We start from the raw sequence: 22,488 nt of genomic DNA, 5'->3' as shown, positions 1-22,488 counted from the left end.
CTTACTTGGGTTAACATTATGTTCATTACTTTCTATAACAGTTGAGAGCACAGATGTTATTTATGGAGTCTCAGGTTCCTGGTTTCCCATCCAAATTCGGAACAACTGAGAGAGTTGCTCCCTTCGAAGTAAAACACAACGTGTTTCTATCAGCAGGGGTAGAACAAACCGATATAAGAAATTCAAAATTGTACACTAAGAAGAAGTTCAAATGAATGGAAAACTAAGCGTAATAGTTTGCAAACATCAAATTTCAGTAAACAAACAAACACCGAAAAAGAAAGAAAGAAACCAAACGAAGATGCAACAACAACATGGTAATCATAAACCAATCAGAAATCTAAGGAGTGAAGGAAATATTCTTGAATGATGCAACATATGTCAGTAAGCTTAATCTTAAGCATACTTTTTATATTACCTGCAGGTGGCCTTCTTTCGAGTTTTATTCTTATCTCTCGAGATATTTTCTTCTACTTATTTCTTCTTTCATGCTTTCAGGGATGAAACAAATAAGAGAAGGTTCCTTCGAAGCAAGGATGTTGAAGTTGAGAAGCCATTCCACCTACCTATCCAGGATAAAGGTTCAACTTGCAATAAGTTCCTTTCTATAAAGGTTGTTCTGGTTATTATTATATTTGGGACTTTCATAACATCGCCCTCGCCTCCCTCGCATATCACAGTGAGCAGCTATTACATGCTACATCTAGGTATATATGTTCTATTTCCCACTTACCTAGCTTTGCTACCTTTCTTTTTTGATGCACGCTGGAAGATTTTATATTCAGTAAACAAACAAACACCGAAAAAGAAAGAAAAAAACCAAACGAAGATGCAACAACAGCATGGTAATCATAAACAAATCAGAAATCTAACTTTAAAATTGAAAATCCTTACTTGTTCGATCCAAAAACTTTTCAATGTTGTAATCGATTGTTATCAAACTCGTTTGTACGCGGAAATGAATCTCCAATTTCAGTTCAATCCTCCAAATTTCAACAATTACACATTCTCAAATCAATCATTGTTGATGCAGGATATACAATCCCAGCAGGATGGGTAGTTATGGTATGTCCTCCAGCTATACACTTGAATCTTGCCAAATATGAAGATCCACTTGTGTTCAATCCATGGAGATGGAAGGTTGATCATTGAACTCGATACATTTTTCTTTTTCTCCTTTTTTCTTCGCTATGCAATATCGCAATTACATTGCTGCTAAAAGATATTTGCAGTTACATTTACTTTTTTCCTCTTATTGTATACTAGGTTCTCATTTTGCATACAATCATATGTTTTATGTAGGGAATGGAAGTGAATGGTGGTGCTTCTAAACATTTTATGGCTTTTGGAGGCGGTCTAAGATTCTGTGTTGGAACAGACTTTACCAAGGTTCAAATGGCCGTCTTTCTCCATTGCTTGCTTACTGAGTACAGGTATGAAACAAACATATAACATTATAACAGTGTCAGATGGTCATGTAACTAAAGATACACATATTGATTGATTGGTAAATGGCATAATAAAATAGAAGATTGATTTTTACCACAATTGGATTTACCAGGTGGATAGCAGTAAAGGGAGGTGATATTGTCCGAACTCTTGGTTTATCGTTTCCAAATGGGTTTCACGTTCAGATCTTGAAGAAGAACATATGATCAGTATGACATAGGACAGACACCATACTGGCAATTCAGACCAACGGAAGGGAAAAAGTAACTTTTGAATAACACATCCAATTTACTGCGCATTTTGACGAACAGGGATGAGTCGGAAAAATTGTCTATGGTATTTTCGAACAGTGTAAAGAAGAGGAGTTACTTCCTTGTTTTCGAATTGCTTCAATTATTAAGTTAGAAAGAAAAGGAGCGAGATCAAATTTCACAGCAATCTCAAGGATAATCAAAATGGGGATTAACAAAATGATTAATATTAAGTTTCTTTTGATGATTGACAATCTGGTACTGAGTAGAATATCGAGATTGAGCGATCGAGAGATTCGAGAACGATGGCTTTTGTTCTTCACTTTGTTGAAACCTTGGAGAAGGTTTATGAGATGGGGAGAGAGAAGACATTGTGGGTAATTAAAGTATGGGGGTTTGGGAGGCTTATTTCCTGGGCGAGTTTATTTCCCTCTCCTGATTTCTCGTGAGTAATTTTGGGAGACCTTTTTTTTTTTTTTTTTTTTTATTATTATTATTATTATTATATTGAAGTCACGAAGAGGGTTTTGTTTATGTCAAGAATAAGAATAAGAAGAAGAAGAAGAATGCGGGTTAGGTTACGGTTTACAAAGGGTTTTTTTTTTTATATATATATTTGATAATTACTAAAATTGCCCGGCCGAATTGAAATAACGGGCGTAGAATTGAAATAACGGATGTAGTTTTATTTTATTTTTTTTCAACACACATGGAAAGACAATTTTGACTTATATTAAATTAGAGAAGATACCAAATTCAGGGTTATTTTGATAATAAAGCAAGTAATTAATTTTCAAGTAGGGACTATTTTAAAATTTTTGTTGACGTGGCTCACTATGAGCATCCTGGAAAAACCGATATTAATGTAGGTAGGATTTGTCTTGTTGGGCCTTAATAAGCATCTTATTTAAGAAAAATAGAAATAGAGGTGAGGGGAATTAAATGCCCACGTGACCAGCAATGGTGTGGACCAAGTCATGAGCTCGAAGTCACATGACTAAAGAGTAAAAAAATTAAAGAATGCGTAGGTTTGTTTGATTAGACTATGGGCCGAATATTGATCCAAAGTGACCCATGACCAAGAACTAAAGACCAGCCCATGTGCACCCAATTAACATAAAGCCCACACTACTACCTAACTTACCTACTAGACCACTTGATCAGAACATTCTATTCTCTTTCACTCACTAACAAAAACAAAAGACCGACAGTCCTTGTTCCAATCAAATTTATCGAAACCGAATCTGTCATCACCGAATTAGACAGTTCTAATTCTAATCAAACGCTACCCAATACCGGAACAAAACCCATATATAAACCACTAAAAACTCGAAGTGGATTAGCTGGAGAGGCAGAAAAGTGGAGCTCGAGTTAGCGTGCGGGATTAAAGCTTGGGGACATAACAAATTGGAGGAGAAGACTTCAAAGCGAGACTACGGTTTTTGCAATGATTAATTCTTCTGTTGATTTTGTTTTTCCATTCATTGTTATGTATAGCTAAACTCAAGTCTAGGGCAGATGAAGCCTTAGGCTAATGTTTGTGTTTTTTGGGATTAATTTCGATGATATCCAGTTAGTTTAAATTGTTATATTCTTCTAGTTTCATGTATTGATAGCTAATCTATATCTTTTATATAGTATGTCACATACTTTATAGTTCAATATTCGTTGCTATTAGTTAAGCTTGTTTTAACTGTTGACGTCAAATTTAGATATTATTTGTGCCGTAAAAAGACAAGTAATATTTTAAGTTTGATATGTAGTGCCGAAACTTTGGAAGATACATGTTCAGTTAAGATTATCACGATTATATCATCGAGAAAGCAATTGATTCTCATCGATAATGTTACTCGTATAAAATATGGAATATCAAAATTGATTCTATAAATACAAACTGGGGTCTAAGGTGGATTCAACAGTCCTAGAATTCTCTTCATTAAATGTCTCAATTTAATTTATTGCTTTCATAGTAATTAGTTAATTTTAGTTAATAGTAATTCAAACTTCCATAAAAGAATATTGTTTGAATTAGTTAAATATAATTTTAATACTCGTTTGTCCTAAGTAGCAATTCCTGTGGGATCGATTTGTTCGCCACAACTATTTTCAATGATAGTTGTGTGTTTGTAGTTTAACTAGGATTAGATTAGTCTATTTATTTAGACCAATTAAATTCCTATCAAGTTTTTGGCGCCGCTGCCGGGAATTGCAGTGGTATAATTGAGTCTTAGAGTCTTATTTATCGTAATTCGTAATTCATAGTTTAAGTTTAGTTCTAGTTTCATTAGTTCATAGTTTACGTGTCTAATTTTGATTTTTGTAGGTCTGGATAAGCGTACAGGTTCCAAGCTTGAAAGGAGAACGAAAATGTTTGCTTGTTTGTCGTCACTCGACGTCACAAGTAGCCCTCGAAGGCTCACGCCAGAGGTACATCTCTTTCCTTTGTGGACGATGTTTGTTTTGTGTGTTTTGTTTGTTTTCAATTTTTCTTGCATTTAGGAAGATTAATTCACTTTGACCAGCCCTAGGCATATTGCATTAGCCATTAGAACATGTTTAGCTCGTTCATTAGGAAAGCCCTTTTGACACGTGGATCGAGTGACTGTGCTTTTGCATAAGAACTGGAAATCGTGTTATTCGGGTTTAGGAGCAAATGTATTAAACATTATTAAAACTTCAATCTGGTTTGACATAATTGTTTGATATTATTTGTGTTTGTGCATCGTTTACAATGTTTATCAGTCTTAGGTGTTAAGTTAGTTTTCTTTTTGTTAGGGTGTTGTCCTATAGAGTCTTGGAGAAAAAAAATGGCTGAGGAAGACAATAATAACGAAGTTGTTGTCCAGGAACCTAAATCCATTAGGGAGCTTATTTATCCTATTAGGGCAACTCGACCTTCTTGCATTGTGCCTCTAACGACCAATGCTAATCATTTCGAGTTAAAACCCAATCTGCTTGGGCTACTTCCTAAGTTTAGGGGAACGGAGGAGGAAAAACCATATTTTCATGTGAGGGAATTTGAGGATGTTTGTGGAACTGTTAAGCTTCAACAATTTAGTGACGAGGCTATAAAATTGAAGTTGTTCGCATTTTCCCTGAAGGAGAAAGCGAAGAGTGGGATTCACACTCTTCCATCTAATTCCATAGCTACCTGGGAAAAATTGTGTGTTGTGTTCTTAAAGAATTTTTTCCCTAATCATAAGGTAACTGCTTCTAGGATAATCATTTATTCTTTTTGCCAAAATGAGGGAGAGTCATTGTGGAAGTTCATGGAGAGGTTCAAGGACATGCTCCTGCAGTGCCTTAATCATGGTCTAAAAAAAGGTAGGTTAGTCCAGATTATTTATAAGGGCCTTGATTTTAATTCGAAGGCCATGATTAAAATCATTTTTACAGTATTCAAGTGGCGACATTTGATAATTGTAAAAACACTTGTTTACCCTAAATAATGCTAAAGAACACTATAAAGAATAAAACAACTATTTTTATGTTTAGATCAAAGTGCTACTCTCAATTAATTATGCAATATAACTAGAATAAAGATTCGTTCCAATCCTAATTGCTTAGATCTTAACTAATTCAACTAATGGCAAACAAGAAAACAATGGTAAGAGTAATATTTATGGATGTGAATTTAGACTAATTTAAACTAAATCAATAAAATATAAACTGTGGATATGGAGAAGAAATTAGAGAGAGTTGAATCCACTTTGATTAATACCTAACATGCTAGCATAGAGTTTGTTACAAAACCCTAATCCTTACGTTTAAACACAAGGTTCAAATATAAAAGTTAGGTATTTATGATCCCTAATTACTTATGGTATCTCTAGTCATATAATAATTAGCATGAAAGAAAGTTTAAACCTATTCTCATGGCAGATTAACTATCTTCTAGCCTAGGTTAATTCTACTTAGGACTAAGTAGAGAAACCTAGGCTAGAAGCTCTTTTAGTAACTACTCTACACTAATATATTAAGTCATCATCAAAGATTTAATCAAACCCATCTAATAGAGGTTTAATTGTGATTCATTATACTATTATGCAAATAAGAATGAGAAAAAGACATAGTAATAATAAGAAATTATATTATATTAAGAACTTGAAGTGTTTTAATAGAGTTTTAGGATAAGAATATAAACCTTAAATTATTCTAAACTATGGGGGAAGGAGAGAGACGAGAGAATATCCCTAAACCTCTTTATAAAACAAAGGTTTAGGTTACAATTTCATGCATGGGTTTTGGAACTGTGATTTGGGCCACTAAATCAAGCCCAAAACCTAAATACTTAAGTCCAAAAGGGTTATCTCTGTTGGATTTTATGGCAATACTACTTTCATCCATTTTTACTACTCTAATTGGGTTGAGGCCTAAACTATTAGAAATCTCTTTCCGAGCCGGTCGTTTTGACATATAATAGGCCCAATTCCGAGGTTTGAGTCCAAATATATGGCCTACTAAAATTCTGTTGACTTTTTTGTTCTTTTTCTGACCGAGTTGATTTTGATTTTCCAGCTTTGACTAAGCTTTAAAAGACTTTTTCTCCTTGAAACTTGGACTTTAACTATAGAACTTCTTTAGCAAGCAATTTGACTCATTTCTCTTGCTAAAGTGATATATTTCTTCACATAATCGACTTAAAGACTTAAAATACACAAAAACACGTAAACAGTACTAACGCTTATTGTTATAAACATAATTGACATAAATGGGATACTATTAAGGGGTTTAAACTACAGTTTTGAGCTTTTAATAAACCACCCCAAAACAGCATTTTGCTTGTCCTCAAGCAAATATGATAAATTAAAATAAGTTGCAAAAAAATGTAGTCCTAACTAGTCTCGTTTCACTGAGTGCGATTGCATTGACCATATGTAATAAGACTTTAAACTACTAGGAATTCCCTAGTGGACGAGTTATAATATCGTGAGAGTTTTCTAAAGAAGGTACTCACAAACTTCATTTATACTACAACGATTAAGAAATAAAAGTAATGTTCTCTTATTTAATCTCAGATATCTATACGTCTCACTAGCAATGAATAAAAAATAATCATTTCAAAACCTAAGCTAATACATGCATAATAATGAAATCATCTAAAAATAAATATACTTGTAATTAATTATGTTATGAAATGCAATGATAGGTTTGTTTCTGAAACTTTTGGAATAACGTCCTTAGGTAGGTTCTCACAAGGAATGGGTTAAGACACAAATCACTTTGATTTTCCCACTCAAGTTTCACTTACTCCAGTGTGTAGTGGACACATTCTTCCTCAAAATCTCAATGATGTCCAATGGAGTCGAGGTTGATCAAACACATCTGCTACTTACTATCTCACCAATCTATTAATAATTGAGCTAGAGGTCTTTATTAGGTGTTGCGGGGATTAGATGATGGTTTAAGAAGATAGAAAATGGATATTCAAATTGACAAGTCTGAGATAATAGGGTTTTCAAAATATGTAACTAAGAAAAAACATTGTTCTTACTTTGCTTCTACACTTTGTTTCCATCCTTAACCCTTTTGTTTTGGCTTTTAACTCATTTGGTTTTGTTTTTGGAGTTCTAACTTCTTATTTTATTTATCTTTTCTTTGAATGTAATTTTTTTTTCTCTCATTTTCTTTTGAAGCAAATAACAAATATTGGTTTTCCACATGTCTTTCTCTTTTTTTTCCTTCATTTCATCCTATTTCTCATACTTAATCAAGATGGGTAGGTTGATTTTTATTTTATTTTGTTTTTAAAATAGTAAAGAATTTGTAGTTTATGAAAAGGCTAAATAAATGCTCAGTGGGGTGATTAGCGAATAATAATATCATATAGGTTTGAGTTTTGGGTATACCCATCCAAAGAGGGCCTAAATTCTCGTTTAGGATATGGTGTGGTGATCAAGCAAGTGGACGTATGATTTCTCTAGTTACTTATCTCTTGTGTTATCACTCAGATATTTCACTCATATAAGACTTTTAGGCTAGATTCTCGCAAGATTTGTAGAATAAGTATTCTAACCTAGATTTCATAAACTTACAGCCAATACAGTCATAGATGCTCATGCAATATATTTATGGAAAGATGCAATAACTATTACATTTCTAAAAACTATTATAATTCAAATGCTAAAGTGAGACTTCTAGACTAATATCATTATGAAAAAAAAACTAAACCAATACTCCTAAGTGCATAGTATAAATAATTTTAATGATTTTTTTTAATAGAAATCAAAGTGCATATATATATCTTAATATGTGTCTAAAATTCAGCGTGTTTCTATGCCACCTCCAAACAAAAACATGTTTTGTCCTCAAAGTATAAAAAGAACTAAGGATAGAGAGTACCATGGAAATGAGTAAGAACTTTTAGAGTACCTGCAAAACAAATTGAAACCATACTAATATAGGAAAAGAAAAATAGACGTAACTCCTATATGAGCTCCACCCGTTATGGGGATAACAAGAAAATAAATTGCTTGGGACATAAACGGACACTAACAGAAAGTAAACTTACCGTACATCCAAATAGTTAGGCACTGTTGTTCCCTCGTATCTCATCTTGTGAGAAGTGAGGTTCTTTTGCATCCTACCAAGCCATGATAATGTGCCAGGCCTTTCGCCATGTACCATCTACCAACTCTAACCTATTAAGCACTACTTGGTCGGATGGAATGTAAGGGGCAACCAAATGAGGTTGTAGACGATGTCCCGACCAAACCATAGTACGTAGAGAGCGTACAATGCAATTGGTGGGTCACATAGTGTCAACCTTAATCCAATCCGTGAAGCGGCTACAGAAATTAGGGAAGTAAAATAGCATAACGCGACAAACCATGTTGGGCATAAGAAGAAACTTATGCCTCAAGCTATGGGCTCGTGCTAGACTAGCTACTATGGTCTGGAGAAGGTCATAAAGCATACGTCCCTCAGCTAAAGCAAGAAAGATGTTACAAGTGACATTATTTATAGAAAAAAAATGTCATTCCCCTAAAATATTAAGCATAATGAAAAACATAGTAGTGCCTATGTTAAGGCAAAGGTTGCCAAGGGCTACGTTATATTGCCCATGGTCCTTTATACGAAAAATCCTCACTGCATAAGTCTCATGGAAATATTCATAATTGTAGATATATAAATTATCAGACATATAGCCCCATGTGTCTTAGGCAGCAGGCATGGAAAGTCCTATAGCATATGATAACAGATATATGCTTAAGTCAACTGATTCATTCTTTATTTTGGCTGAGAATGCTTGTTCCCCATCTGATCGAAATAAAAACTGACAGTTATCATATAAATAAGCAACAAGTTTAGGTGAATAAGATTCGTCAGTACTTACCAGGAGAGGCTCCCATCCTAGCTGCACAATCATGTCTCGGAATAAGAACTTGTCATTTAAACTTTTATTGGGAGCCCTCCTGGTAAGTGTTGACGAATCTTATTCACCTAAATTTGTTGCTTATTTCTATGATAAATGTCGGTTTTTCTTTTAACCTGACTGGGAACAAGCGTTCTTAATCACAATAAATAATGAATCAGTTAACTTAAGCAAATATCTGTTAGCATATGCTATAGGACTTTCCATGCCTGCTGCCTAAGACATATAGGGCTATATTTATGATAATTTATATATTTACAATTATGAATATTTCCATGAGACTTATGGGGTGAGGATTTTTCGTATAGAGAATCAAGGGCAATATAACGTAGCCCTTGGCAGCCTTTCCCGTAACATAGGCACTACTATGTTTTTTTATTATGCTTAATATTTTAGGGGAATGACATTTTTCTTCTGTGAATAACACCACTTGTAATGTATTCCTTGCTTTAGCTGAGGGACGTATGCTTTATGACTTTTTCCAGACCATAGTGGCTAGTCTAGCACGAGCTCATAGCTTGAGGCATAAGTTTCTTCTTATGCCCATCATGGTTTGTCGTGTTATGCTATTTTACTTCCCTGATTTCTATAGCCGCTTCACGAATTAGATTAGAGTTGACACTATGCGACCCACCAATTGTATTGTACGCTCTCTACGTACTATGGTTTGGCCAGGGCATCGTCTACAACCTCATTTGGTTGCCCCCTACATTCCATCCGACCAAGTAGTGCTTAATAGGTTAGAGTTGGTTGATGATACATGGCGAAAGGCTTAGTAGATTATCATGGCTTGGCAAGACGCAAAGGAACCTCACTTCTCTCAAGATGAGATACGAGGGACGACAATGCCTAACTATTTGGATGTACGATTAAATTTACTTTATGTTAGTGTCCGCTTATGTCTCAAGCGATTTATTTTCTTGTTATCCCTATAACGGGTGGAACTCATATAGGAGTTGCGTCTGTTTTCTTTTCCTATATTAGTATGGTTTCAGTTTGTTTTGCAGGTGCGCTAAAAGTTGTTACGCGTTTCCATGATACTCTCTATCCTTAGTTCTTTCTATACTTTGAGGACAAAACATGTTTTTGTTTGGGGGTGGCATAGAAACACGCTGAATTTTAGACACACATTAGGATATATATGTAGAATATGCACTTTGTTTTCTATTATAAAATTTAAAAAAAATCATAAAAATTATATATAGTATGTACTTAGGAATATTGGTTTAGTTTCTTTTTCCGTAATGATATTAGTCTAGAAGTCTGACTTTAGCATTTGAATTAGAATAGTTTTTAGAAACTTAGGTTAATATGTAAGTAATAATCATTGTATCTTTCTATAAATATATTGCATGAGTATTTATGATTGTATTGGTAGTAAGTTTTTGAAATCCAGGTTAGAATACTTATTCTACAAATCCTGTCAGAATCTTGCCTAAAAGCCTCATATGAGTGAAATATTTGAGTGATGACACAAGGGAGAAGTAAATTCCTAATAGAGAAATCACAAGTCTACTTGCTTGATCACCACATCATATTTTAAGCGAGAATTTAGGCCCTCTTTGGATCGATATAGCCAAAATTCACATCTATATGAAATTATTATCTGCTAGTTGCCCCCACCGAGTCTTTTTTTAGCTTTTTCATAAACCACAAATCCTTTACCTTTTTATAAAAACAAAATAAAATAAAAATCAGCCTACCCATCTTGAATGAGTCTGAGAAATATGATGGAATGAAGGAAAGAAAAGAGAAAGACCTTTGGAAAGCCAATATTTGTTATTTGCTTCAAAAGAAAATGAGGAAATAAAAAGAAAGTTTCCAACCAAAGAAAAGAAAAATAAATAGAAATAAAATGAAAAGTTAGAACTCCAAAAACATAATCAAATGAGTCAAAAGCCAAAACAAAAGAACTAAGGATAGAAACAAAGTGTAGAAGTAAAGTAAGAACAAAGCTTTATCTAGTTACATATTTTGAAGACCATATTATCTCAGACTTGCTTGTCAATTTGAATATCCATTTCCTTCCTTCTTAAACTATCACCTAATCCCCACAACACCTAATAAAGACATCTAACTCACTTAGGAATAGGTTGGTGTGATAGTAAGTGACAGATGTGTTTGATCGATCTCGGCTCCCGTGGACGTCATTGAGATTGTGAGGAAGAGTGTGCCCACTGCACACTAGAGTGAGCAAAACATGAGTGGAAAAATTAGAGTGATTTGTGTCTTGACACATTCCTTATGAGAACCTACCTAAAGACGTTATTCCAAAAGTTTCAAAAACAAATCTGTGTATTTCGTAGCATAGTTCATTATATGTATGTTTATCTTTAGATGATTTGATTATTATGCATGTATTAGCTTTGGTTTCGAAACAATTATTCTTTATTCATTGCTAGTGAGATGTATAGATATCTGAGATTAAATAAGAGAACATTACTTTTATTTCTTAGTTGTTGTAGTATAAGTGAAGTTTTTGAGTACCTTCTCTAGAAAACTCTCACGAGGCTATAACTCGTCTACTAGGGAATTCTTAGTGGTTTAAAGTTTTATTGCATATAGTCAATGCAATCGTACTAAGCGAAAATACTGTTTGGGGGTGGTTTGATAAGAGCCTAAAACTGTAGTTTAAACCTCTTAATAGTATCCCATTTAGGCCAATTCTGTTTATAATAATAAGAGTTAGTACTGTATACGAGCTTTTGTGTATTTCAGGTTTTAGAGTCGATTATGTGAAGAAATATATCACTTTTGCAAGAGAAATGAGTCAAATTGCTTGCTAGAGAAGTTATATGGTTAAAGCCCAAGTTTCAAGGAGAAAAAACCATTTAAAGCTTAGTGAATGCTGGAAAGTCAAAGTCAACTCGGGCAGAAAAAGAACAGAAAAGTCAACAAAACTTCAGCAGGCTATATCTTTGGACCCAGACCTCGGAATTGGGCCTATTATATGTCAAAACAATCGGCTCGGAAATATATTTCTAATGATCTAGGCCTTGATCTAATCAGAGTAGTAAAAGTAGATGAAAATAGTGCTGCAGTAAAATCCAGCAAAGAAAACTCTTTTGGACTTAAGTATTTAGGTTTTAGGCATGATTTAGTGGCCCAAAACACAGCTCCAAAGACCATGCATGAAATTGTAACCTAAAATTTTGTTTTATAAAGAGGTTTAGGGATACTCTCTTATCTGTCTCCTTCCCCTATAGTTTAGAATAATTTAGGGTTTATATTCATAGCAACTTCATTAAAACATTTCAAGTTCTTAATATAATATAATTTCTTATTATTACTATGTCTTCTTCTCATTCTTATTTGCATAATAGTATAATGAATCACAGCTAAACCTCTATTAGAGGAGTTTGATTGAAGCTTTAATGATGACTTGATATGTTAGTGTAGAGTCGTTGCTAAAAGAGCTTCAAGCCTAGGTTTCTCTACTTAGTCATAAGTAGAATTAACCTAGGCTAGAAAATAATTAATCTGCTATGAGAATGGGTTTAAACTTCCTCTCATGCTAATTATTATATGACTAGAGATACCATAAGTAATTAGGGATCATAAATGCCTAACTTTTATGTTTGAACCTTGTGTTTAAACGTAAAGATTAGGGTTTTGCAAAAAACTCTATGCTAGCATATTAGGTATTAATCAAAGTGGATTCAACTCTTTCTAATTTCTTCTCCATATCCACAGTTTATATTTGATTGCTTTAGTTTAAATTAGTCTGAATTCACATCCATAAATATTACTCTCGCTATTATTTCCTTGTTTGCCATTAGTTGAATTCATTAAGATATAAGCAATTAGGAGTGGAACGAATTTTTACTCTAGTTATATTGCACGATTAATTGAGAGTAGAACTTTGATCTAAACATAAGAATATTTATTTTATTCTTTATAGTGTTATTTAGCATTGTCTAGGGTAAACGAGTGTTTTTACAATTATCAAATGGCGCCTCTTGAATACTGTAAAAATGATTTTAATCATGGGCTTCGAATTAAAATCATGGCTTTCGAGTTAAAATCAATGCCCTCATAAATAATATGGACTAACCTACCTTTTTCTAGACAGTGATTAGGGCATTATAAGAGCATGCCTTTGAACCTCTCCATAAACTTCCACAACGACTCTCCCTCATTTTGGGAAAAAGAATAAATGACTTTCCTAAAAGCAGTTACCTTATGATTAGGGAAAAAGTTCTTTAAGAACACAACACACAATTTTTCCCAGGTAGCTATGGAATTAGATGGAAGAGTGTGAAACCAACTCTTCGCTTTCTCCTTCAGGGAAAATGCGAACAACTTCAATTTTATAGCTTTGCAACTAAATTGTTGAAGCTTAACAGTTCCACAAATATCCTCAAATTCCCTCACGTGAAGATATAGATCTTCCACTTCCGTTCCCTTAAACTTAGGAAGTAGCCTAAGTAGATTGTGCTTTAACTTGAAATGATTAGCATCATTGTCACCAAATTCGGCGTTTTTTTGAAAAAAAACGCGTTTAAAACCCGAGATATTGGCAAGGCGTCTGGTTCTAGTTTAAAACCCGGGTGTTTAAAAAAAAACCCGTTTTAAACTTAAAAAACGTTTAAAACCCGAGATTTTGAAAATCTCCCGTTTAAAACTTTTTTTTTTAATCTAAAAGAAAACACGAGAAGAAAAAGGAGTTTTGGAGTTTACTTTTTTGAAGAGTGAGCATTAGATTGACTTATTCAGACAGTTCTATTTTTCTTTGGACTATTAATAATTAATTGAAAATTTTAAAGTTATTAACTTATTTGTATAACTTAATTATGCCATTATGGTTGGTAATTAGTAGTATCTTATTTAGAGTCGTGTTTTGGTACTGAATCTAAAACTTATAGTATTTAGATGAGTAATGATAATTTGATACTTTCATGTATTTGAATTTTCTTTCATTTGTATTATTTTTATTTTTATTTTATGTGTATATTCTTTTTTCCACTCTTATAAAAAAATCAAACTTCTTATCTATTATATTATTTATCATCGGTTTTTACCGTTTCTTTTACGTATTATACGTTTTAAACCCGTCTTACTGTTTTAAACCCGTTTTTTATGCCCCACGTTTTTTTTTTTTTTTTTTTTTTTTTTTTTTTTTCCGTTTTTTTCTCGAGACGTTCCGTTTAAAACACGAACTAAGTTTTTTTCAAGTACACCGTTTTAAACCTGTACCGTACTTGGTGACAATGATTAGCATTGGTCGTTGGAGGCACAATGCAAGAAGGTCGAGTTGTGGGATTGTGGGTGCCACGTGAGGAGTATGTGGTTAATAGGACACCTCAGCGCTTGCCTAATCACCTGGTTCAATTTGATTGGATTACACGTCATTAAAATGAAATTCGATACATGAAAAGAAGTTGCCACATCTTCTTTCAGGTACCGGAATTTTGTGTCCCAAACGGACCTGCTTGCGTTCTTCAAGTTTAGGTTTTAAATTGCCTAAATAGAACTTCAGGGTCTCTGCTAATAATCTTGTCCAAGTTGAAGGGTCAAAACTGCTCTTTTTCCCATAAACTGTAGTATTAAAGGCTTCAACCCAAAACTAAAAACAAACTTGAGAACTAGCCAATAGAGTTCTTCTTCCTTCAACTATGTGTTGATGTTTTCTCTCTACAACTCCATTTTGCTCAGGAGTATATGCACATGAGAAGTAATGGCTAATGCCATTCCGTGTCAAAAAATTCTCAAAAGCTTTGCTTGTAAATTCACTACCACCATCAGTTCTAATAAACTTTATGGAATAATTAAGATAACAACTTCTCAACAAAGAGTTTAAAATTCACAAAGACTTTAACAAAAACAGATTTATTAACCAAAGGATAAATCCAACAAAACCTTGACCAATCATCCATAATACTAACATAGTATTTACAACTAGTAACAGACTCAATTGGTGATGGTCCCCATAAATCCAAATGAAGTGAATGTAATGGTACATTTGACCTTGAAGTAGCTAAAATAAAGGGGAGTTTGTGACTTTTACCTAACTGACATGCATTACAAAAAGTAGACATTTGAGTTGAACCATGTAAGGTTAGCTTATTTATTGAAAGGACTTGAGAAAGAGTGTGTTGACTAGGATGGCCTAGTCTTTCTTACCAAAGAGATGCATAAACTTTTGTGCTTAGAAATGCTATTGGTTGGATGTTATGCTTTGAACATGAAATGAGATTGACTGGATAAATACCTCCTTTAGTTGGTCCTTGGAAAAGGATCTTCCCAGAATTGAGATCCTTCACATGAAATTTACAAGGTGTGAATTCAATGGAACAATTATTAGAAGTTGTAAATTTATTTATTGATAATAGATTAGTTGATATATTAGGCACATGAAGCATATTTTGAAGAGTAAACTTTGAGTTATTTGTATTGAATGAAGAATGACCAGTATTGAGTATATGCAAACCTTCACCATTATATTGCCAACTTGCACTCTATCTGCACCAAAGTATGGAGAATAAGAAGCCATATTTGAAGTGTTTAAAGTAATGTGATTTGTAGCTCCTGAATCAGCTATCTAATGACTATCCTTTGGTGCTAATTCCCTTGTAGAAGAAAATGCGGCATAGTTAGAATCATTTGAAATTCCAGCAACCATGGCAGAAAGTTTTGATGGTGGAATCTTTCCAACATAGGTATGATTCATCCTGTTGTAACAATCAATTGCTAGATGTCCATATTTCCCATAGATTTGACAAACTGGTCTTGATGAAGCAATACAATCATGTCGATTCAGGTTAAAACCTTGTTGTTGATTGTTATAACCTCCTCTAAAAGGTTATCTTCCTCTTCCTCTATTAGGACTTCTTCCTTTATTATAACCACTGAATTGGACAGTTCCATTACTCTGTGAAGAAGAATTACTTTGACCAGTGTAAAAATTTGGATCCATCTAGCTCGAACTTTGTGTTTTAACATAAGAGAAGGCATGAGTTGTTGGTTCAGCAGCTACTGATTTATTTAAATCTTCAATAGTTACCCCTCCCTCAATAAAAAACTGTGTAATTCATCTGCAGTGACTTCATTTGTTCTTAGACGAATTGATGTAGTGAATGCCTTATAGTCACTTGAAAGTCCTTTTAAGATGTGGTACACCATATCATTGTTAGAAACAATCAATAGCCAATCCATCATAAATTTGCTTAGCCTCTTGTAAATACTCAGACATTGTCTTATTCCCTTTCTTCAAGACTTGCAGTTTGTCCTTCAAGTGATCAACATGTGCAGTAGTGATGGCAGAGAACCTTTCTTCTAAGGTGCACCATAAATCTCTAGCAATTGATATACCAACAATGTATGGGAGAACCGCTTCAGAGATAGTAGCATTCATCCAAATAAGAAGCATGTGATCCATTTTTATCCACTCAGCATATTCTGGATTAATACTTGAGGAATTTTCTAGATATTTAGGTTGACAAGATGAGCTTCCATAAACAAGACTCATTAGATTGTGACTATATAGTACTGGTAGAAACAATTGTTTCCATACCATGTAATTGTCCTTGTTTAGTTTAACATGAACAAAGTTTGTAATGTTTTGAATCTGAAAAAGGTTTGATGTTGGAACTGGATTTGAGGAAGTAGTTGTTGTTGAGGAATTAGGTAAGACAGTTGATGTCATTGTGAATCAATGAACTCAATCGATGCACTCAATCAATGTTGATCACTTTTCGATGAATGAACTCAAGAAAACTTGATTTGAGAATGATGAATTTAATGGAACTCAATTAACATAACAACAAATCTTCAAGAACATGAAGATTGAACTCAAACAATCAATTAACAAACAACGAATCTTCAAGAACATGAAGATTGTACTCAAACAATCAATTAGCAATCAATAAATCTTCAAGAATATGAAGATTGACATAAAAAAACCGAATAAAATTTGAACAAGATGAGTGATATTAGTTGCGTGATGAATGAATTTGATGTTTTGAGATTTGAGCTCAATGAAGAAAAAAAAACTTGCTTTATGAATCTTTCATGGCTGTTTGATTGGCTTTGATACCATGATAATTAACTGAGAATTTAAGAAATGAGGAATGATCTTATTTCATTAAGTTGAGTTTTCATTACAACTATTTATACTAAAACATTCTCACTCATCTAACAGAATACGGTTACATAAATGATGAGTTGGAGTCAGTTATAATTGTCTTGTCTCTTGTATATTATGATGCTCCTGCTTATAGCTTAATAGTTCCTCCCTAGAAAAGATCATAGAGGAAGAATTTGTTTTAATCAGTCATTCACATAATCAGATTTAGTCTTGGACTTATTGCGAAACTATTGTTGAGCTTTGTTCTTGGGCCATAATCCCTGATTGCGCTCATGGTCAGTGGCAGAGCCAGGGGCCCAGGGTACACCCTGGCGCACCCTCAAATTTCCTTGAAATTTTTTATTTACTTCTGAACCTGCTCATTGTCTCTTTAAAGAAGAAGATAATGGTGAGGTCATCTTTCTTTAAATCAAGTCTTACGCCCATACATTTGAAGTCTAAGCCTATACATTTGTTAAAAGTTTATGGATCCTACACCAGCCCACGTAACTTTAGATCATACAGGGCTTATTTCTTCTTGACTAATAACACTCAAGCCTATAAACTGTCCAACCTATTAACTGGGGCAAGGGGCAAAATAAATAAATAAATAAAAACCAAGGCCAAAGCCGAAACCTCTCAGATCCTCTCTCCCTTTTAGTGATCTAGTCTCAACTAATTATTTGCCAATAACGACAAAAATAAAAGGAAAAAATCTGATTACTAATTACTCTACTTAAAGATATACCATGGACGGAGCATAAAAGCATATATGTATTGTATTGAAATATCACGAGACCAGAAGTTGTACACTAAGTTCAGCAAATATCACTTATGGGATAATCAAGTACGATCTCGCCTCATGCTTCTAGATTTGTAGGATCTAAATGTCGTTGAAATAGAGTAAAATATGTTTGTTGTCAATTTGGATTTTATAAAAAATAGGGGCGTGACATTTACTCCTAGGAAGTTCAGTAGATGTGAGTTTTGATCTAACACTTCCAAATTTAAAATTTTTGTTACCTAAGCTACAATATTAATTTTGATTTTCGAAAAATTGAAAACATACACTAAAAAAAATTATTTGTATTTAATAAAAAAATAAAACGATAGACTGAAATATTAAACTTAAGAGAACAATAAGAAAAAATAAGTGCACGCGCTAATTGAGTTTGCGCTAAAAGCTTGTAGTGCTAATCGTCTCACCCTGGAATCCTGACTTCGCCCACTGCTCATGGTGATGGGCCATACAAATAAAACAACACACTTATCCTTACTTGGTACGGTAGTTTCTCACAAAAAATAACAAGGCTAAAGGCTTCCACCGATTTTGGTCAATATAGTTATAGAGTGCCGCAATTTGATCAAGTGAGCGGAGCGAACGATCTTGGGCGGGGTGGGGGTACGGGGTGGGGGTAGTTGGCCAAAACATTGCTTGGTTGGTTTTTGTCTGTCCTCAACTTCTCTCTCGTTTTTTCTTCGCCCCCAATACTCTTTCTCCTTCACCCAATTCTCTCTCTCTCTCTCCAACTCCGCTCACTCCCCACCAATTCGCAGTATACTAGTGTAAGAATTTGATACAATGCATTCCACCAATTCTAGTAGGTGTAGCAGGCGAGGCAGTGGTTTGGGCACGAACGAGGTTCCCATTGTCATAAGTTTTCCGCCAACTCTAAGGAATGCGTAAGTTTCATTACCCAAATATGAATTGTTGCTCGTTCACACACGTATGTTGTCAATGTTTTGGTAGGGGCATCTAAATTACAACTGAAAATCTGTTATCCTATGTTGCTTGGTATGGTTAATAGGAAAGAGTCAGGGCATGTATTTCTAATACAGATCTTCCATGTGTGAAAAAACTCAGGGGCAAAGGTAACTATTTTGATTTACTCCTGAGTTTATCGATCTTAACTTATTTTTTCTGTAGTAAACTAGTATGCAATCAATCATTGGTCCAGAAAACAAATCAGTAGTTTGATCCGGTGCGCGTTTCTGAGAGTTGAATCTTCGTCCTCAAGATTGTTCCTTCAGATTGTCGCAAACATAGCAGGAGCACTCGTTTTCTCCAAAAAGTGATGGAAAAGCAACCATAGGGTCCTTGCATTTTCATTTTGAAGCAACGTTTGCCTTTACAGTTCATATTTCATCATTTGTCCTGATTTCAACAAGAATAATAATGGGCAGAGAAAAAAACAGGAAACATTGTAAAATTGCGGTGATATGATAATGACCCAAGACACCGTAACTCCAACCAAAACGAATATCATGCGAGGCATTGGCTTGGTATTAAATCCGATACATGCGTGGTATATAGACATATAAATAACGAAAGAAGGGTGCGCATAAATTAATTATAGATCTCGTTGCTACATTAAGTGTCGAATTTGGCAAATAACACAAACTTGAAACGAAAACCTAAGTACTAAGTAACAAAATACTATCATATTAAACGAGTACTACATTTCACAAAGGTTGGAAAATCTATTCTCTGTTTAACATTCAATTAATCTGCAAAACAATCTTTGTTGATTGCTTCTGTTTTAACGTCTTTTCAATTTACTAAAAACTACGATCCAGACAGAGAGATCGAAGTGGAAATGCAATGATACTACTAGAAGTCTGATATAGGATTTGAGTTGAGTCCTACACCTTACCAAAGAAAGTTAAGCTGTAAGGTTCTCTAACCAACTTGGATTGCAATCCCTCGCCTAACTCCATCAATTACCCATCTCACTACCTCCTTATAAATCTTTCCTCTTCGCAAGGCTTCACCAAAAACCTCTCATTTTTTAAGCAAAAAAAAAGTATTGGTTATCAAAACAAACAACACTACAAGGATGAAACAATTTCTATTCCCTTGTACAATTTTACTACTGGCCACCCTCCACTTTACAACCATCACAGCTCAGTCTCCAGCACAGGCCCCGGCACCACCAGGTCCGACCAATACAACCAAAATTCTTGAAAAAGCCGGTCAGTACAACAATTTGATTAGACTACTTGTAAGTACCCAAGTGGGTGATCAGATCGATACCCAACTAAATAATTCAAACCAAGGAATGACATTATTTGCCCCGACTGATAATGCCTTCTCAAGCCTTAAATCGGGGACTCTCAATTCCCTAACTGATCAAGATAAGGTAGAGTTGCTACAGTTTCACGTACTACCTACATTTGTTTCCACAGCACAGTTCCAAACCGTGAGCAACCCCTTGCGAACACAGGCTGGTAATGCCAACAGTGGTCAGTTCCTGCTAAATGTCACAACTACAGGAAATCAAGTGAATTTGACAACTGGTGTCGTCAATGCTACCGTTGCTAATACAATCTATACGGATGGAAAGCTTGCTATATATCAAGTAGACAAGGTACTTCTTCCGCGGAGCTTATTTGGACCCCCAGCACCAGCTCCTGCTCCTAAGCCTGAGAAAGGTTCTCCACCAACCTCATCAGATACTCCTTCAGATTCTTCCAAGGATACTTCTGGTGCAATGGGTCACAGCAGTAGTAAAATAGTCTCATTTGCAGTTGCAGTAATGATTACTGCTTCTTGTTTGTGACCAGCAGATGAAGGGGGTCTGGTGGTGTCTGGTGTATTGGTACAGGTATGAATCGATCAAATTGCAAGAGATGAGTGGTTTTGAATAATTTGTATTCTTTTTTATTACCTACATATTTGTTTTATGATGAGAATGGGGACTTCTACTATATTGAGGCATTTTTTTGGAAGTAGGATGTATAAGACAGAGCTTTCATTTTTCCTTTTCATTAAAACTTCTTTCTGTTTTATTCTTGGAAGATCATTTGTGATCCTTTTGATTGTCTTTTGATTACAAGCATTTCGCATGATTCAATATATGGACATTAATCAGATCGCCAAAGCCTCAGTGTAGTGTGTAAGAGAAATGCTAGCAGGCGCAAACATGCCACCTCAGTATAGGACACTTTTTGTCATATGAAATACCAAGAATATTGATGAAATTTTCTGCAACTTTCCAGTGAACGAAATGATTTTTCAGTAATGGTTTCAATTCAACAAAGCCGGAGTAATATGGTAGAAGAGTCCGGTTATAGGGACTCAAAGTTTTGGGGACACGAATTATACTTTTTAACCGTCCTATCACTAATGAGAGTCAGGTGGGTGTCCTGCCCTCCCTTGAGTCCCTTCGCTCTCCCATCACTATTCATAGACCATTCTCCTCATTCTCACCTTTGTGTTCTCCCTCACTCAGCAGTCTGAAAATCATAAGATTGGACAGGTCATGCAACCTGAGAATGAATCAGTAACCAGTCGATGAGCTATATAGACCTTTCCTACAATCACATTCGTGGGGAAAGCTCAATAGGATTTTGGCAGATTGGATATGGAGGATGTCTATTCGACTTAAATCTTCTTTCAACTTCCTGGAGAATTCTGATCCAGTACCTCTACCCTGCTTTAGGGGCCAAGACCTATTCTTCCCGCATCTGCCACTCTTCAAGCTTCCTGTACTACTCCAAGAACAACACAACTTCTACCATTTCAACATAAACTGGTCATACTTCCAAGTAATGTTCTACTCATTTCACATAGTTCTCTTAGCGAGGAAATCCCTTCATCTATATACAAACTAACCCTAGTGGGACTAACTGTTTTAATAACATTATGCCTCTGACATTTCACAGAGGATGTCGCTTCCAGACAGTTGAAATCAGTAGGAACACATTAGAAGGTGAGGTGTCAGAAGCTCTTGCTAAATCCATATATGCTAGAAGTTCTGAGCTTTGGGAGCAATCAGATCAGATTATCAGACGTGTGGTGCTTCCCTTGCTTCTCGTGACTTGTGCGAACTGTCTCATTTGTGGGTATATATTTTACAACCCAAAAAGTTTCATAGTTCCATTCCAGAACAAGAAAAACACAATAGAGCATTTCTGACCTCTTTTCCAATAATTTACTGGTAATCTATCCTAAAAATTTGAGATCGAAAGGAAAGATGACTGGTGAAGAAGATCTACAGTACCAGATTCTAAGATTTGAGATCCTTGAACTTACTGGATCTAAATCAAGCAGGTTTTACATGAAGATTTTGTTCAGCATGTCTATTCGATATGACGTGATTCGACAATAGGATTACTAGTAGTTCATGTCATTCTCACTAAAGTAGGCTGTCACAGTTAAAAGTAAACAGTAACAGATTGAGCTAGTGAAGATCCTAACAATCTTCACCTCCATCGATATGTCTAATAACTGATCAGACGGAGAAATTCCATAAGCAATGGAAAAACTCAGATAGCTATGTCCGGAATTTCTCGTGCATGAAGGTGCTGTTGTGAGAGATCAAAGGTGATAAAGAGGGAAAATAAGG

At 34.7% G+C, this 22,488-nt stretch overlaps 1 protein-coding gene across 1 annotated transcript; it reads left to right on the top strand.

Moving 5' to 3' along the window:
- Positions 1 to 19,900: 19,900 nt before the first annotated feature.
- LOC147482056 (fasciclin-like arabinogalactan protein 12) lies at positions 19,901 to 20,952 on the top strand. Its single transcript, XM_086581408.1, has one exon. It carries the CDS (start codon positions 19,978 to 19,980, stop codon positions 20,698 to 20,700), a length of 723 nt encoding a protein of 240 aa, XP_086437534.1. The 5' UTR covers positions 19,901 to 19,977; the 3' UTR covers positions 20,701 to 20,952.
- The last annotated feature ends 1,536 nt before the right edge of the window (positions 20,953 to 22,488 follow it).

The sequence above is a fragment of the Coptis chinensis genome, chromosome 8 (assembly GCF_015680905.1).
Source record: "Coptis chinensis isolate HL-2020 chromosome 8, ASM1568090v1, whole genome shotgun sequence".
Taxonomy (NCBI): Eukaryota; Viridiplantae; Streptophyta; class Magnoliopsida; order Ranunculales; family Ranunculaceae; genus Coptis; species Coptis chinensis.
Note: the sequence above shows the minus strand (reverse complement) of the source record. Positions and strands in the feature narration are given on the sequence as shown.

Excerpts from the sequence above, each read along its gene's own strand:
- LOC147482056 (XM_086581408.1), top strand. The coding sequence starts at position 19,978 with ATGAAACAATTTCTATTCCCTTGTACAATTTTACTACTGGCCACCCTC.